The following is a 17,699-nucleotide window of genomic DNA, read 5'->3' as shown; positions in this document are numbered from 1 at the left end:
CACCTATGGTGCCTCCCTCCATATCCCTTCACCATGTGGCAGGCATATGTTACATGTACTGTTTTTACATTGTGGCGGGTGCTGCAACTGCAGCAGCCGCCATAATGTAAAATATAGTTGTTGCGACTGCCGTGGTGGCAGTCTCATTGTAATTACCCTTGTGGGACCGCCGCCTTGTAGGCAGACGGTCCCACTCATAGATAAGATGGCCCTTGATTTGGTACATTAGAGGCAAGTGAAATACCTATACCTCAGTCCTCAACCCATGACAGTGTAGCAGACACATCCCTGTTTGACCCCGCCCAGGGCACGTTAGTACAGTCATCAGCTCTACCACACATTCCCATCTGCATCCATGCCTCATGGGCACCTTAACTGGGCAGTACTAACAAAATCCCTCTAATGAGGATGGGCTCTGTCTGAAGTTCCCAGCACCCATCATGGCTGCCTAAAAGTAGCATTGCTCTCATAGTGGTCTCATTAGCCTGACTATGGCACCTTGGAAGCTCTGCCAATCTCTGTGCAGCGCTTCGCTGGGATTCTTGTACATAACTCTTCTCTTTTCCCCTTCCTTCATGTTTTGTTGCATTTTTTTGCCTGAAGATGGCAGCAAGCTGAACATAGCCAACTTGGAAAAGAGTTACAGCAGTGTACTGACAAAGTTACTGTATATGCTGGGCTATGCTGATGTAGGAACTCCCGGAGGAAAGAGGCAACTCAACTGAGGGACCAACACAAGTTCATCATGTTGTGCAAGCTAGGTGCTATATCAAAGCACTACTAGGCCGCTGCCCACGGTGCGTCCGAAAAGGGGCACTATATTACTCCATGAAACATAAAAAATAGCGTTGTCAGGGGAGAGGGCATTAACCATAGGGCACTTTGAGACACAAATCGCCCAAAAATGTGAGCATTACATTTAGTTTGCCTCATCATGGGTCTTGCCTGCTTTATCACATGCAATGTGACTGCCACCAAGTTCCAAACTAACGAACATTTGTAAGGTTTGCCCCTCCTTCTGGTCTACAATTCCAAACATGGGTGGTCGCCGAGGTTACAAGTAAGCTTGACCACCACAGCATCCTCCCAGTCAGTCTCCTGCAGTAATTCAACTTGGCCAAAATCATCAGTGTTGCTAGCTGCACACCGTTCAACCCTACCAGTGCTAGACACCTCTCTCCCTACTGCCACCAAGTTGGCAGGGTACTGACTGAGCACGTTTCATTTATTTATTTTATTTGAAGTTTTATATAGCGCGAACATTACCCGTTAGGGTATTCTTTAAACTACTCCTCCATTAATTCAAGGCAGTTCCCAATACCTCTTAACGGTCTGTACCAACATGACCACAGAGCTCTTCAAACCTCAACCACCTTTCAGTTCCTAACCACCCATAGCCACAAATAACTTCAAATCCATCGGATTAGAATCCCCCTAAATGTGCTTCTCGAGCGAACTTTAGACTAGTCCCTCCCTGCCAGCGGTCATGTCCAACTTTAAGGCACAGCTTTACTGCCTCAAGGGCGTGCATGGCATGGTGACACCATCTACCCAGACTTTTGTCCTTGGGCCTCAGTCAAATATATATTATTTTCTACATAAAAAACGTCAAATACAAATTGTATCGAATGTTGTGTCATTATAGTGCCCAATTCCCCACCTATTGTCTTCACCACTGATATATTTAATCATTTTTGCTGCCACCGATTTAATCTTGGTATTACAACCAGCTTTTCTGGGTGAAACTCTTATTTCATAAATACATTACATCAGTTCAATGCATTGCTGTACTGTTTTTGCTTAGCACACTATATGCCATGTACAAGTGTTGTGTTTTATATGCTGTTTCAGTCTTGCTGGTTTATCCAAGGGATTGGTTCACCAATACGAGAAAATTTAAGTTTTGGCTGCACAATTCTGCCAAGTTGGCAAGATTGAAAATGTTGTAAAGCCTGCATTGTTTAACCTCCTCAAAAAACTTCTCCTGTAAGTGAAAATTCTTGCAAAAAAAAATCTTTGAAGAATTTCCCTTCTCAAGCCCCTTGTATTCAGACTAGTCGACCAAAAAATGCAGTTTTTAGCTGGAATTTTGTCTGCCCGTGCAGGATTTTTCCACAACTAAAGCTTTGCAATCTGCAAAGGTTTGGAAAGAATATCATGGATTTTTGCAGACAAATCATCCCAATTGGGGGTCTGGATCTTCAAAAACTTCCACCACTCAAATTACTTTCATATTTCACTATACTAATTTACCACTAATCCTTATGGTTTCCGGAGTAGCTTGCTACTCGCCAGGAAAGTGCTTCAACACCCTATTATGGGTAGCAAGCGCTATATAAATGCTAACCTTTTTTCCCTCTTCAATCCCTCCGCTATCCTTCTCAATCCAAATAACTGACTAACCTATCCACCACTCAAATTACTTTCATATTTCACTATACTAGCTCAACACTAATCCTTTATGGGTTCCGCAGTGCATGCTACTCGCCGAAAAAGTGCTTTGATGCCTCGTCGGGGTAGTAAGCACTATATAAAGGCAATTACAATACAATACGGAGCTCTCCCCCCCCCCCCCCCCCCCTTTTTTTTTTCTCTTGGTATATGGTGGAAGGGAGTTCCACCCTTTTCTCCTGGTATATTGTTTAGGGTGTAGGAGGTATTTCTCTGGTGTACTGTCATGCGCCTCTGTGCAGTGTTCCACATGACTTATGCCTCATTAACTTTTTGCCCTTTTTCCATAAGGGTCTTCGTTGGTATTTACTTACCCTTCTTCCCATCCCTATTTTCGTTGTTGTTGTAAAGATTTTTCCTCTTTTTGGCACACTGTTTCTACTGCATGTTTCTATGTGTCTTTATGTTCTGCGCTGAAAGTTTCACAGAAGAAGCTGATGTCAGCGCGCCGGAGGGGACTTATATGACATCACCGATGTCATATCTGGAGCTGACATCGTACAGAGCCATGCAGTGCCGCTCCCCAGCTCGCAGATATACTGCTGAAAAATATTTTCCGGATCCAGTCTGACGCCTAGGAGAACTCACAAGTTAAGGAATCTGCGGCTAGACTATGTCTCTACCAGATACATTGTTACCGAAGGTAAGTAACTTGTTTATTTTGCCTGCTCACTCCTGGATAACTTTTTGATGCGAGACCATTCACAGAGCCCCCTCCAAATGAGCACTGCTTTGGTATCTGTTCAAAATGTGAACATTCTCCAGTTAAATGTCTGTATCAGAAGAACAAGTAGCTTTCCTTTAGTAACATTCTTTCAGGTACTCAGTCTAGTTGTAGATTCCTCACCATTTCGCCGCGTTCTGTGATTGGACTCTGTCCATTAATAAGATCTCAGGTCTAGAAATCTGCATACGGTCTGACAATTTTCTTTTGGGGTTCTGAATCTGGGAACATGTATAGTCTTAAAAGCAACTGACAGTGCGCAGGAGAGGCACCTGTACAGGCCCCTCATGTCATTTCCGGAGTGGCACAGCATCCATGTGGAGCCACAATGCACCATCTTCTGGCACCCAGCAAAGTGCTGAATAGTTTCCACATCCATTCTGACACCTGAAGGGTATTAGAAAAGAGAGGAACCGCAGCTATGTCGAGTGTCTACCAGAAAAGGGGTTACCAAAGGTAAGTAACTTGTTTAACAGATTTCTGACAATACGTAGCAGGTACAGAAAGAGGCCATGGTGAAATACTCTTGCCTCCCTTCTTGGTTGTACAAGCCAACTTCAGACTTAGCTTCTGAGAGTTTTGCAATACAGTAATTCTTGGGTTTGAAATCAACAAGAGTTTTATGTGCGCTAATAAAGAATTTCCAAGTGCCTCGTTCGTTTGAGGTCATCTGTAAAAGACAAGCCCAGCTTCAAGTGGATAAGGCCAATTTGAGGATGCTGGCTTGGTTGGAAAATTGCCAGTAGGTCTTTCAAGTAGCTACTATTCAAAGCAAGTCAGGAAATTCTAGCGGAAAGTATTTGACAAGATGAAACCGATCAGAGTACACAAAATGTCTGAGGATGGTGAGGAAAGTGCATATTTGTCTGTTCTGTTACAGGCGATGGTCTTTGACCACCTAGAATTCAGCACAGTCAAGTGTTTTTGCTTAGTATTTTTCTCAGTGCATTCTCCACTTTTGCAGACTTTAAATACCTCCTTTGTTTGAAATCACTTATTTGAATCCCCTTGCTCCCAAAGCAGAACTCAAAATTCGCAGACCGTGAAGAAAATGGTTGATTTTACTCAACGCTGATGCTGGACTTAATAAAACACAGGTGTGGAAATATAAAAAAGTCACTGTCTAAGGCAAAATTGAGCTACCTTAACACAAATATGGACACTAAACATTTGTCTCTTCCAGCCACCGAGCTGCTCATGTTGCACAATCCCTGCATGGATGAGTGGGCAGTTTGTTCTAGCTAGGTGTCGGTCAAACCACCAACCCCCTCAGCAGCTTCGGTTCAGTCTCCAAGCCCTCCTAGTCTTGGCTTAACAGATCATTGGGTGTCCAGTTGGTGGCAGGATTAGCCATCACCTCCACCACTGGAAGACCTTCACATCGAAGAAGGGGGTCCTCCAGAGGGTCCATAGGGGCTACTCCCTCCCCTTCAAGATGTCCCCCTCCCCTTCGAGACCTTCCCTCCCTCCATACCATGACCGGCCGACGGAGGATCATTTGATTTTACTCTAGAAGGAAGTCATGGCTCTCTTGGCCAAGGGAGTCAAAGAAAGGGTTCTAGAGCCAGAGGTATGCTGTGGTTACTATTCCCTCTACTTTCTGGTACCGAAAAAGGACACAAGCCTTCATCGTATCCTAGACCTACGAGCCCTCAACTACTTTCTCACAAAGGAAAAATTCATGCTGCTCCCTCTAGCTCTGCCCTGGACCCATGATACTGGATGGTAGCGTTAACCTTGCAGGACGCCGGTTTCCACATTCCCGTCCTGCCTTCCCATCGGTGCTACCTGCGGTTTACGGTCGGCCACAATCATTTTCTGGGCACCGCCTCCCTTTTGTCCTTACCAGCGACCCTTGGGTGTTCACCAAGGTAACTGCAGTGGTGGCAGCTAATCTGCCCAGATCAGGGGTGCCAGTCTTCCCCTATCTTGACATCTGGCTGATGGTGGGCTCACCCCCGGCTGTTGTGTCCCACCTCCAGATTACTGCAAACCTTCTGCATTTGCTGGGGTTCACTATCAATGTGTCGAAGTCACAGTTGACTCCCTCTCAAATGCTCCCTTTCATCAGAGCTAGTCTGGATACACTGCAGTTTCTGGCTTGTCCTCCCGAATGGTGAGTCCAAGATATTCAGGCGATTTATCCTGGATTTTGGTGAGAATGACAATGAAGCTGCTGGGCCTCATGGCCTCCTGCAGTCCTGCTTGTAACATGTGCCAGATGCGGGCTCTGCAGTGGGATCTGAAGTTCCAGTGGGCACAGCATCAGGGAAATCTCTCAGACATGGTCCAGATCTCGGAGGTAACTGCTCAAGACCAGCAGTGGTGGCTGACCAACCACTATTGGGTCAGAGGCGGACCCCTCACCATTCCCTAACCAGACTTCACAGGAGTGATAGATCCGTCACTCCTGGCATGGGGTGGCCATCTGGGAGAGGTGGAGATCAGAGGACTCTGGTCTCCGGTCGAATCTGGACTCCTCATTAACATGCTGGACCTCCATGTGATCTGACTGGCATTGAAAGTAACCCCGGGCGGGTAACTCCACTCCGCCAGCTGAGTTTACGGAGATTTGCCTGCTCCGTGGCGAACGTAGAGTAGGCAAAAACTCCGCCTTTGTGGCGGAGTGGAGTTAGACGCTGCCCCCCCTTCGCAAATTATTTTTAAAAATTAAAAGAAGCCACTTACCTGTTGTCTGCCGCCTCCCTCCCCATCTTGGCCGCTCTCCGTCCTGCTCCTTGCGTCCTTCTGTATTTAAAAAACACTACATTGTACGTCTGAAGCGCATGCGCACGGGCGTCAGACGTACAACGTAGTGTTTTTTTAATTACATAAGGGGACGCAAAGAGCAGGACGGACAGGGGCCAGGCAGGGAAGGCGGCAGACAACAGGTAAGTGGTTTAGTTTACATTTTTAAAGACTTTAGGAGGGGGAGGGAGCGTAGCGTATTTCAGCTGAGTTTTTTTTAAACTACGTGGAAATACGCATAGAGGCACTACGCCCGATATGCCCAGGGTTAATTGAAAGCCTTTGTACCCTCCATCAAAGGAAAGGCTAGTGCAAGTGTTCACTGACAACACCAACCCCATGTGGTACTGCAACAAACTGGACGGAGTGGGGTCTTGGACTCTTTGCCAAGATGCTCTGTGTCTCTGCACATGGCTGGAACAGCAGGGCATATCCCTGGTGGTTCAAGACCTGGCAGGTTCCCTGAACGCCAGTACAGAAATTCTCGTGCCCTAGATCCTAGCGGATCGTGAATTTCATCTCCATCCAGAGGTGGCACAAGGTCTCTTTCAACAGTTGCAAGAGCCTTGGTTAGATGTGTTCGCCTATGCAGAGAACAAGCTATGTCAGCAGTTTTGTGCGCTGGAGTTTCTAAGGCGGTTCATGCTCGGAGATGTTTTTTGTCTCGAGTGGAGCTCAAGCCTCCTGTATTCCTTTTCCGCCCATACCATTCCTGTCCAGAGTTCTGAAGATCAGGAAATTACCAGGCTCAAGTCATCCTTGTTGATCTGGACTGGGCATTAAAAGTCTGATAACCTGAACTTCTCCGCTTGAGGAGAGGGTTCTCCACCCGAATCAGTCAACTCTGCACCTTCTTGTGTGAAGATTGAGCGGATAGCTTTTGACCTTCCTACCGTAGTCTGCAATGTTGTTCTGGCAGACAGGCGTCCCTCCACTAAGACTGTATATGCTTGCTGGTGGAAATAATTTGTAAAATATTGTTCAGAAAAGTATGTTGTCCCTTTTTCTGCTTCCCTTTCTGATATTTTTATTTTTATTTTGTCTCTTGCCTAGCTGGGCTCTGCTTTGGGCACCTTGAAAGGGTATCTTTCGGCTTTGTCTGCCTTCCTAACCCTCCATCCCTATTTAAATCGCCTAAATTCCTGAAAGGCCTTGTACGTATGTTCCCTTCTGCACCTTTCATTATGCCTCAGTGGGACCTTAATTTGGTTCCCACTTTCCTAATGTGCTCTCCTTTCAAGCCTCCGCATAATTGCCCCTCTGGGTGCTCGCCATCAAAACAGCATTCGTAGTGGCAATTACTAGGGGTGGGCCGAATTTGCGGAATTGCCTTCTGCAAAATTCCGCGAAACAGCATGAAATCTCCGCGAACATGCTGAATTTCGCGTGCTCGCAGAGATTTTGCTGCGCCCGTTATCTATGCAGGGTCACTCTCAGGGAGTCGGCGGCAGACGAGCATCATGCCAGGATGAATCCTGGCCTGCACGTTTATCGAAGAAGATGCCACCGTTTTGTGCAATTCCTCTACCTAGTTGGGTAAATGTGTATAGTGCTTTTTTACAGCTGCGTAACTGGACAGAAGAGTTGTCTCCAGTTACCATGTGTATGGAACTTTGTCACCGCACAGAATGGCGCTGAGGTCCCTTGAGTGAGCTGTCCATCATAGTGGGGAAATGGCGGGAAGACGGTGCATACCGCTAGTGTGTGTGTGGGGCATGGCCAAACCGGCGGGGCTTCAATGCGAGTTCACATGCCTCTTGTTTATAAAGGGTCAGAGGACGATCAGAGCAGCAGATGAGGAGAAAGCAGCCTCCTGGTCACAGGAACTACACAGGGATTGCGCTCGAGAAATACAAAGACCTTCACCAAGGCTTGCAGCTAATTTTCAACTGTAGATATGTGGAGAAAGCACACCTGCCCAGCCTCGACCGAGCTCACGATTTTTTTGGGCTTTTTAATGTGTTACTGAGTTTGAGCTTCAACTCGAGCACCTGCTTTATTTATATCTGTAAGTGCTTCCTGTTGAAGTTGAATTTTTGTGACAGGAGCTCTGATGATTTCAAGGGCTTTTTAACTTTATTAGTGGTGTTGGCGTCAGCATGTTTGCCCGAGCACGCTCACAGCCTAGAGATAGTGGCTGTTGATTGCGGCATTTGTGTAACACTCTTAGGTTTAAACAAAGGCTGCCCTCGAGTTTTAAACCTTGGCCCATTAAAGATGTTGGGGGATGTATTGCTTTGTAATATGTAGCTTAGGACGTATTAGGAAGTGCAATCACCTTGTTCTTCTTAAAAGCTGGGATGCCGTTGATTGAGCTAACTATGGGGTTTTAAGAATGCGAAGATGAAGAACCCGAGGGTGAGGCTACATCTGCTTCACAGGTATCTTACCAAAACTTAGAGAGGTGATTCACACTTGGGTTGCTGAAACCGAGGCATGGACCAGGCTGCAGAGGGTACAGCCTCTTCTACATCTCTACCAGACTTAATTTTCTCCCCAAACGTTAAATGTTGCTTAGGGTTTTGATTTACATTTGCTGCCCATATGCAAAAAATCCCGATCAACGGCAAAATAAACTCAGAGGCGCATCGTACATCACTAAATTCCCCCGAGTCTCAACCGGTTCGAAGCACACTGGTCACAGGAACTACACGGGGATTGCGCTCGAGAAACTCATAGATGCCCTGGGTCTTTGTCACCGAAGCGTGGGGCTCGGACTCAGCTGGCCCTGACCTGATTAACGCCCTCCCCGATGGTTATGCCATGGTGAGACAGGACAGAGAGGGTCGTAGAGGGAGTGGAATAGGCATTGTATATAAGAACTCTTTTACCTGTCGTCTGGAGTCCCTTCCTTCTCCCCAGAAGTCCCTTCAGGCTCTTTTCTTTTCTCTCGGCACCTCCCCTAAAGAAAACTTTGCTGGTATTCTTATTTATAGACCTCCGGGTTCTAGGTCTTCGTTTGCTGCCGACTTACTTGAAGTAATTGAACCATTCATCAATAGGCCATCCTTGACTATTCTTGGAGATTTTAATTTCCATTTAGAAAATCTTAACTCGGCCGATACAACGTCCCTGGTGGACTCACTGGCTTCTCTCAGCCTCTCCCAAAAAGTGCTATCTCCTACCCATTCTGCTGGCCAAATCTTAGATGGGGTGTTTACTAACGACCCCAGGCTAGAGATTGGCTCACCTCTGCCCCTCTCCTGGTCGGATCATAAAGCAGTCCCCCTGGAATTCGTATCAGGCTTTCTTCCTGCCCCTCCCACGGACATGAACTGTTGGGTTCTAAAGAGAAACTATAGGGGTCTGTCCAATGAATCACTTGGCCCCCTTATTGCCAGCTTTAAGCCTCCCCTTCTCAGGATATTGATACTACTGCCCGTGAGTTCGCAAGTACCATCTCCAGGGCTGTGGACATCTTCCCCCTCTAAATCCCATTATTGCACTAGGAAACGCCCTTCAGCGCCCTGGTACTCAGAAACTCTTAGACTACAGAGACAGGAGTGTAGGAGGCAAGAAAGGCTCTGGAGAGTACAGCCAGATGCCGACCAACGGACCAAGCATAAAAATGTCCTTAAGAGCTACAAAGCGGCGGTGTTAGCCGAGAAGCAAACCTACTTTTCCAAGCTAACCTCATCCCTCACCTCCCCGAGAGATCTTTTTAAGGTGATAGATACCTTATCTCTTGTCCAACACCCTGATCCCATAGTTCCCTCTCAAGAACTCTGTGATCAGATCTCCACCTTCTTCCATTCTAAAATCCTGGATATTTACACAGCGCTCCAGACTCATAATCTCATTCATGCTCCCCCTCCTAGCCTAAAGCACACCCCAGCTTCCAATGATACCTACTCCAGTTTTCCCCTCCTCACGATTGAGGCCCTAGATAAACTTCTAGATTCGATCAAGTCAGGATCTCCCCTTGATCCCTGTCCTCTTGAAATCCTAAAAAAATGCAGGGACACTTTACTTCCCCCTCTGTTGGAAGTTATGAATAGGGCCATCTCCAGTGGTGTATTTTCAGCATCCTGGAAGACTGCCATCGTTAAGCCCCTTGGATCCTGGGATTTTTAAGAACTTTCGTCCAATTTCCCTTCTTCCCGCTCCAGCTAAGATGTTGGAGGCTCATTTGAATTTCCATCTTAGCGGCTTTCTTGATAAGACCTGCCTGCTTGACCCCTCTCAGCATGGCTTCCGAAAGGCGCACAGCACTGAGTCAGCCCTCACAGTGGTGGTCAATAACATCCGCGCTAAGGTCGACAGTGGTCAGACTACTCTTCTGATCCTGCTCACCTTACAGCAGCATTTGACACCCTGTCCCCTACCATCTTGGCCTCCCGTCTCAGTGAGACGGGGTGAAGGGTCTGGCTCTGAGCCTCCTCACTTCCTTTCTTAACCATCGGGAGCAAAGGGTCAAACTGGGTGACTTCCTTTCCAACGCCAGGCCTCTGCAGTGTGGGGTCCCGCAGGGCTCTGCTCTGAGTCCTACACTCTTCAACGTTTATGTGGCCCCACTCGCTAGGCTTGTTGGAACTTTTGGACTGGAAGTGCTCTCGTACGCCGATGACACCCAGATCATGGTCTCTCTGTCGCAATCCGTTGAGACCACGGCCCTAAATTTTCGAAATTGTATGGAAGCAGTGGCAGGCTGGGTGGCCTCTAACTTCCTTAAATTAAACGGGGAAAAGACGGAGATTCTGGTATTTGGTGAGAATAAGGAGATCTGGTCAGCCGACTGGTGGCCACAGACACTGGGAACTTGTCCCCAGCCTTCTCCCGTCGCCCGTAACCTGGGAGTCATATTTGATACCTCACTTGCTTTTGACAGGCAAGTAAACAGAACGGTCTCAACCTGCTGCGGGGTTCTAAGGGTGTTAAGAAAACTTACCCATTACCTCTCCCCTGATGCCCGGAAACTGGCTGCGGTCACCCTGCTATCCTCGCGACTGGACTACTGTAAATCCCTATATCTTGGCATGAGCAATAAACTACTCCACCGCTTGCAAGTCATCCAGAACGCTGCAGCGAGGTTTGTCGTCAGACGCTCTTCAGGTACCCGGATAAGGAAAAATCTCCACTGGCTCCCGGTATATGCCAGGATAAAATTCAAAATTTTGACCTTCACTCACATGGCTCTTCATGGTACTGGTGCTGAGGGCATCAGGTCCCTAGTGTCGACCTATGTCCCCGGTAGGGCCTTGCTGACCGTCCCCCGATTCGCTAAGGCGAGATGGGGAGGTAAGGCTTTTTCCTCTCTCGCCCCCTGACTCTGGAACGAGCTCCCTTTGGAACTCAGGGACCAAGAATCTCTTCTTCTCTTCCGAAAGGGCCTTAAAACTTTGCTCTTTACTGAAGCCTACTCTTAGGCCCCTATACCCTATATCTCGATATTTGTACCTGGCTATATTCCATCATTTGCGCCTTGACGCCTTCGGGCAAAGTTGCGCTTTACAAATCGCCATTCAATCAATCAATCAAATACCTCCTTTAAGGCTTGCAGCGAATTGTCGACGGTAGATATGTGGAGAATGCACACCCGCCCAGGCTCGACCGAGCTCACGATTTTTTGGGGGCTGATTAATGCATTACTGAATTTGAGCTTCTACTCGGGCTCCTGCAAGTGCTTCCTGGTGAGGTTTAACTTTAATACCTCATGCCACCCGAATTCCGTCCCGCTGCGTATCACGGATGTTTTGACATTTTCGTGTTCCGTGCGGAATTTGAAAATGTTGAAATTTCGCATGTTTCGCGAGCGGAACGGAATTTACCGCCCACCCTTAGCAATTACATCTGCCAGGAGGATGGGCGAGCTGCAGGCTCTGTCTTCGTAACCTCCCTTTCTCACAATATTCCCTTGCAATTGGTGCTTCACACTAGGGCCTCTATTCTTCCGAAAGTGGCGTCTCCATTTCATGTGGGGCCCACTTATAATGCTTTTCCGCATCCCTCCACAGAAGAGGAGCAGCCTGGACCCAAAAAAAGTGTTGTCGTTAAACCTTGACCGCACAAAAAAATTCCAGGTGGACAACAAGCTCTTCGTGGGGTACCTCCTCCAGGAATTTGTTTGCTTTGGTATCTTTTCAAAGGTAAGGAACTGTAGCTAGATGTCTCTATCAGATGGACGAGTTACTTACCTTCAGTAAAGCCTTATCTGGAAGACCGGATCTCGCCACAGATTTCTTACCGACTCACCCATTCCCCCAGCGAGAAGACTAGTTTCTAGGGTTAGAGCTGTTCCTTTTCAGGGCCCTAGTTTCTTAAAAACACACCAATGTCTGTACTCTTCATGACTCCACATTTATAGCGTGGAAAGATATGAAAATTAAATGAAGTCAGCACACGGAGGTGGTGCCTATTTAGGTGTCGCGGATATCACTTCAAGCACGGATGATGCCGACCACATCATGCTAAGTGACCCATGCCCCTACTGGCGCACAGGGGAATTGCTTGAAGTAAAATCTTCCGGATTCAGTCTGGCGCTTAGGAAATTCAAAGGTACGGAATCTGCACTAGATCTTGTCTCTACCAGATAAGGCATTACCGAAGGTAAGTAACTTGCCCTTTTTGCAGAGTACAGCATTTTATTAGGCTGAAACATTTGTTTACTATTGTAGGATTGTGGATGTATGAGTCACGGATCCCTCTAAATCAGCAGATGGCATATTCAAAGGTTTATGAACTTTAAAAATTCAAACAGCTAGCCTCCATTACTGACTCGAATAACCAAGCTATATTTTCCCAAGAGAACAACTCCATTGGCATCTGGGTAGACGTAGATTGTTAACCTATGCCTGCAAAATAATATGGAGGGCGAATTCTACAGCCCTGTTGACAGGATGTGTAGAGGTTTGTCACTGCTTTCCTATCAAATCAAACACTGTACATGCTGTACTCTGAGAAATAGTGGCTGAATATTTGAGTATATAACATTGTTGTGTGTTGCGTTCTTGTTCATAATTACATGTTTTTGCCATGTTTGGAGGATTTTATCAATCTTTGTGTACCTATCATAGTCCAAAGGCCTGTCAAATTCCTAGTGAAAGCAGGTGGGAAAATATATGCGCTGTAATTACCAAAATGCTTTTAAACAATGGTATTGTGGATCATTTAATGGTAGTAAAACCATATTTACTCTAAATTTCTTCATTTGACTGACTAATCTATTCTTTTTTCCTCAGGCTGGCGCCGAGATATCCACGGTGCACCCGGAGCAGTATGGCAAGCGCTTTCTGGAATTTGTCTCCAATATCTTTGCTTAGTGGCAATGTTGGGGTGTTGTAGAAATCATGATTGTTACACATTGAGTTTGCTCCCTATACAATATCTTTATATCCAAAGTATTCACTTTTCAGTGGAGCAATATCTTGTGGCTCTTGTCTAGTTTTTGTCTAATTTATACAGAGTAGGGTTTGCCTTTACTGAAACAAATTACAACTGTATTCATTCCACTCCACCACCTTTTGGCTTGCTATTGTTTTAAGGAGAACATGAATGGGCTTGTTGGCAGCAGTAGCTTCACTGCTCCATGATGCATTGTCCCATTACAGAATGGTACTAAATGTTGTCAAGCATTTGTCTAAAAAGAATGTTCTCTTCACATTTGTCTGAATTTCGGTACTGTCTCCTTTAACCAAAATTGAATATTTGATCTTAGTCTGTCAGAGATCCTAGTGCTACTGTACGATTCTAACCGTAACTGGGGTTCAGGAGTCGCTTTCTGATATTGTGCTGGCAGGTTTGGGCCTGGAGTAGTGTCCCTAGACAGTCGCATAACTTCTGAGGTGATGCAACATATGAGCCACTCCCCTTGAAAGGCTGTCTAACAATGGAAATCCTTTCAGTGTGCTGGGCTATGCCTGCACAGAAGTGTCTTATTCCCTTTCCATGCCTGTAGTTGGACTGCTTCTGTTCTGGTCAGGCTTGGTGAATCTGTCCTCCCGTTCTGCGTCTGTGCTACTCCCGAAGGTTCCCTGCACACCTTATTTCATGGTCAGTCTGAACCACCCAGCATTTTCCCTAGAGGGAATTTTCTTCCTGTTTCCTTGTTGAATTTCTTCTGTCCTTGCAGCCCACGAGCTAGCTGCATCACTGACTATCCCAGCACTCTCCTCCAGTCCCTTAATCTCCTTTCTCTATTGGCCTCTCACTCCCTCCTCTTGTCCTGTTCCCTTTACGTCCCTGGCTTTGCTGCACTACGGTGCTGTATATTGAAAAGGCAGACCACCACAGCAAGATGCAGGAAATAAACCCCATTGCAGTTCACAAAGAAAAACATACGTATCTTGTTCTCGCACCAAAGTAAGCTCTGTTGTGAGGCAATGAAGGTTATTGGATTCCCCTGTTGTCATGAAAGAATGGTAGGGGTTGATTATGCGAGAGGAGCTTGGGAGAGAAAAGTTCCCTTGTTCCTCTCTTTAATTACCTATAGTAGGATGAGGATGAGCCTAAAGAAAAGGAGGTTTGTAAAGTTGTGTAGGTCTCATACAAATGGCGAAACCTGCACCACGTGATGAACTACGAAGGTCTTGGATTGTATATGTTTGCCTATTGCTCTGTGGGTCTGGTTAACCCAACTTCTTTTTGAGGCTCTGACACCTTCATTTTGAGTCCTGCTTCAGCCAGTTACTTTTTTGCCTATAAGTTTTATACTGTTTCGTGCAACACAGTCATTCCTTTTTAACGCAGCACTTGGTACACAGCAGAGTCTTAACTGAGACAGTGACATCCTATAATTTATAAGGAGACATTGTCCTATTTGAACTGCAGTATTCTCTTTGTACAAAGTAGACCAGTTCCCATTCATTTGTGATGCCTGTCCAGGTGCAATAAATATTCAGATGCTTACATTCCTCCACAGGTTTCACCTTCCTCCGTTAGGAAGTGCCTTAAACTTTTACTAATCTTATATTTTATATATGAAGGTGTGTTATTTTTTTGGATGTATTATTACATGTAACGGTTGTGAAGAGTAATTTAATATATTTACCGGGAAAGGAAATTGTAAAATAAAAAAGTTTTAAAAAACATACTGACCGGTGATTGGAGTTACTGAAAGAATTTATTTTTATGGTATTTCTTGGCCTTTTGTCCCTTGACTTCTGTATTTCTGTATTTGATCGCCTATGTCTGACTTTATACAAACGCTGGAGATGTTTTAGCATGAAGTAAAATTTATGACATGCACTGCTTCTCTGAAAGGCATGCTCTTGTTATACGAGATCAGTGTGCTGTAATAAAATAGGACACATGGAATGCTCCGAAGTACACATAACCTTTCTCTTAGGTGCCAAAACATTTTTATCAGTTTTGCAAAACCCAAATCCATCAGCACTTCAATTATGGTATTTTCATTCCTTATCAGAACAGCCTTTGCATGCTCCCCACCAATTCCACACTCCCTACATAAACCAGTCTCAGCAAGTTTACAGCCAAGGTTGCTTATGGAGAACTGACTAGTCGAGTCTTAATGGTATCAATTATCTGTGCATGTATTAGTCAGTCTTTATGGGTATAGTCTGCTTCCCCAGACAGTTATTGTATGATCGCCCTCGTGGACACAGATTCAAAATACCTTGCTGGTCAACTGTTATCCAAATTGAAAGACTAGGCTTCAAGAGAATATGTAATCCCATTCAGCCAAACAGGATTCAGAGCCAAGTTTAGCACCACAGACAGGAGAACTTGGTCATGTTTACCACGATTATGGAGAAATGCTCCTTTAAAAAATAACTGTTGGGGGGCGTGGCCAAGATGGAGACTGAGTAGGACAGGCCTACTCTTCGCTCCGATCCCTTGCCTGGGCCCACGCATTATAGCAGCGTATAGCGGACCCCTCACAGCGTATCAGATCCCCCGCTGGACAAGTGCACACCCGTGATGGCCGCAGTTCGTGGAGTGAGGCAGTGCTGACACCTACGCGACGAGATCAGTGCTCCGGCCTGTGCATTGGTCCCTGTGGCTTGCGGGACGAGCGGCGCTGGGAAGCGCGTTGAGGCCTGCTCACGCTCAGAGTGCGGGGGCATTGGCGGTGCACTGGAGGTCTGAGCGGCATTGGGCTGGCCCTAGGAGGTAGGGGGCCCCTGCCCTATTTTGAGGAGAGCGACGGAAATGCGGAGAAGTGCCCAGAGGCGGCCCCCTTTGATCAGCAGGACATGCGCCACAGCCCTGGATCCAGGGGCTGCTGGGCCCGATCGGACTTCTGGAGGGAGCGGAAGAGACCGGGATCTCGGCGCTGAGGTGTGGTTGATCCCCTTCCTGGGCCCGCGCCTCCTTGCTGCCGAGTCTGGCCGGCTGACAATGGTGGGCCTGTGGTTCTTTCCCGGTGGCCTTGCGGCGGCGTAGCCTGAGACATGCTCCCAGCCCACTGTGGGTGTCCCCCTCCTCACCTGCCTCGTAGATGCAGTGACTTCGCCGCACTGAGGGGAGGCAGGCATTGCATGGGCGAGATGCCCTCCTGCCGGCGAAGCTGAGAGAGAACTTGAGACCCAAGGGAGAAGCGGAGGTGAACTAACGGGGCACGCCTGGAGTGCGCAGTTTAGACAGCGGCACAGACGGCACATCCACTTGCGCAGCTATGGCTGGAGGACCTTGGGTGTTAGGGAGGCCTGACAGGAGTGGCCCATGCAACCCCAGGTACGTACTCAGAGGGGGTGCAATACGGAGCAGCCTCCGGGGGGACTTGCGGAAGGGACCCAACAGGAGAGCCACGTGCTAGGAACTGCATGCGGGGGCATCGCCTGGGTCTGAGACCTACAGAGGCCGCCGGCCGCGTGACGTGTATAGCCGCTTACTCGCTACCAGAAGACCTACAGCTCTCTACTATCCCCTGCACTGCTTCATATTTGTGCGCAAAGGAGATGTGGCTGCCTCAAGATGGCCACAAACAAATTCAGGAAGGATAGGTCGGTGAAGGATCTTCTCGTTAAGGCTGGCGCTGGGGGTCCAGAAACATCGACGGCGCAGGGGGGAACCTCAAGCCGAGCAGGACCATAATGAATCAGAGGGCCGGTCATCAGCAGTGTCCTTGAATCTCTCTTCACTTCCCTTACGGGGAATTCCACGCTATGAAAAAGGAGCTGACCTCGAAGTTCTGCGAGATATGCAGGGACAAAGATTCGGTGGGGGAGTGAGTCGATGTCATGCTTGCAGCTTTCACAATTGATAACGGCGTTCCATTGCGCATACGCACAAACGTCAGGCTTCCAACTTAAGCCTAATCCTGGAAAGGAACGCTGCTTCGCGTTCTAGTGTTTAGCCGTCCTAGTGACTTCCTGTTTGCGGGTTCTTCCCCAGCTTTGCTGACTTTCGTTTCTTTGTGCGTAGCGTCTGAAGCTAAGACGCGCGTTCTACCCATTACTTCGGATACAGCGTCTGCTCCTCATATTTGGCAATTTGGGACATCCCTGCGTCTGGTGTTAAGACGTGTCCCCCGTGCTTTGTTTTCTTCCTTTTGTGAACTTTCAGAGCCCTCCTCATCGCTCCGGTCTTGCCAGCTGAGCCTGTACCCTGCGTGTTCCGCCCGCTGACCGGAGTTTCTCCCGTCGTCTGGCCGGACAAGCTTCTTTCTCCTAGCTGGGCTCCTACCCTGCATGTTCTGTCCACCGACCGGAGTTCCTCCCGTCGTCCGGCCGGACACACTTCTCCTTTTCCCTGCGTTCTGCCCGTTCTCAGGGATACTCGGCTGGAATTATTCCAGCCGAACCTTTGTATGTCGTTTCCGCACATTGGCCGGAGTTTCTCCCGCCAATTAGCCTGACATTATCATTTCCCCGCATTT

The 17,699-nt window shown here is 47.4% G+C and overlaps 1 protein-coding gene across 1 annotated transcript in view; it reads left to right on the top strand.

The window, feature by feature from the left end:
• PIP4K2C (phosphatidylinositol-5-phosphate 4-kinase type 2 gamma) overlaps nt 1-14,949 on the top strand; it is a 456,643-nt gene extending 441,694 nt beyond the window's left edge. The window contains exon 10 of the mRNA XM_086966576.1: nt 13,102-14,949. Coding sequence (XP_086822702.1) covers nt 13,102-13,182 — 81 coding nt within the window. The 3' untranslated portion in view covers nt 13,183-14,949. The remainder of the gene's footprint in view (nt 1-13,101) is intronic.
• Nucleotides 14,950-17,699: the final 2,750 nt, after the last annotated feature.

The sequence above is a fragment of the Lissotriton vulgaris genome, chromosome 1_1 (assembly GCF_964263255.1).
Source record: "Lissotriton vulgaris chromosome 1_1, aLisVul1.2, whole genome shotgun sequence".
In the NCBI taxonomy this organism is placed as follows: domain Eukaryota; kingdom Metazoa; phylum Chordata; class Amphibia; order Caudata; family Salamandridae; genus Lissotriton; species Lissotriton vulgaris.
The sequence above is the reverse complement of the archived record's forward strand: the minus strand, read 5'-3'. Positions and strand labels throughout refer to the sequence as shown.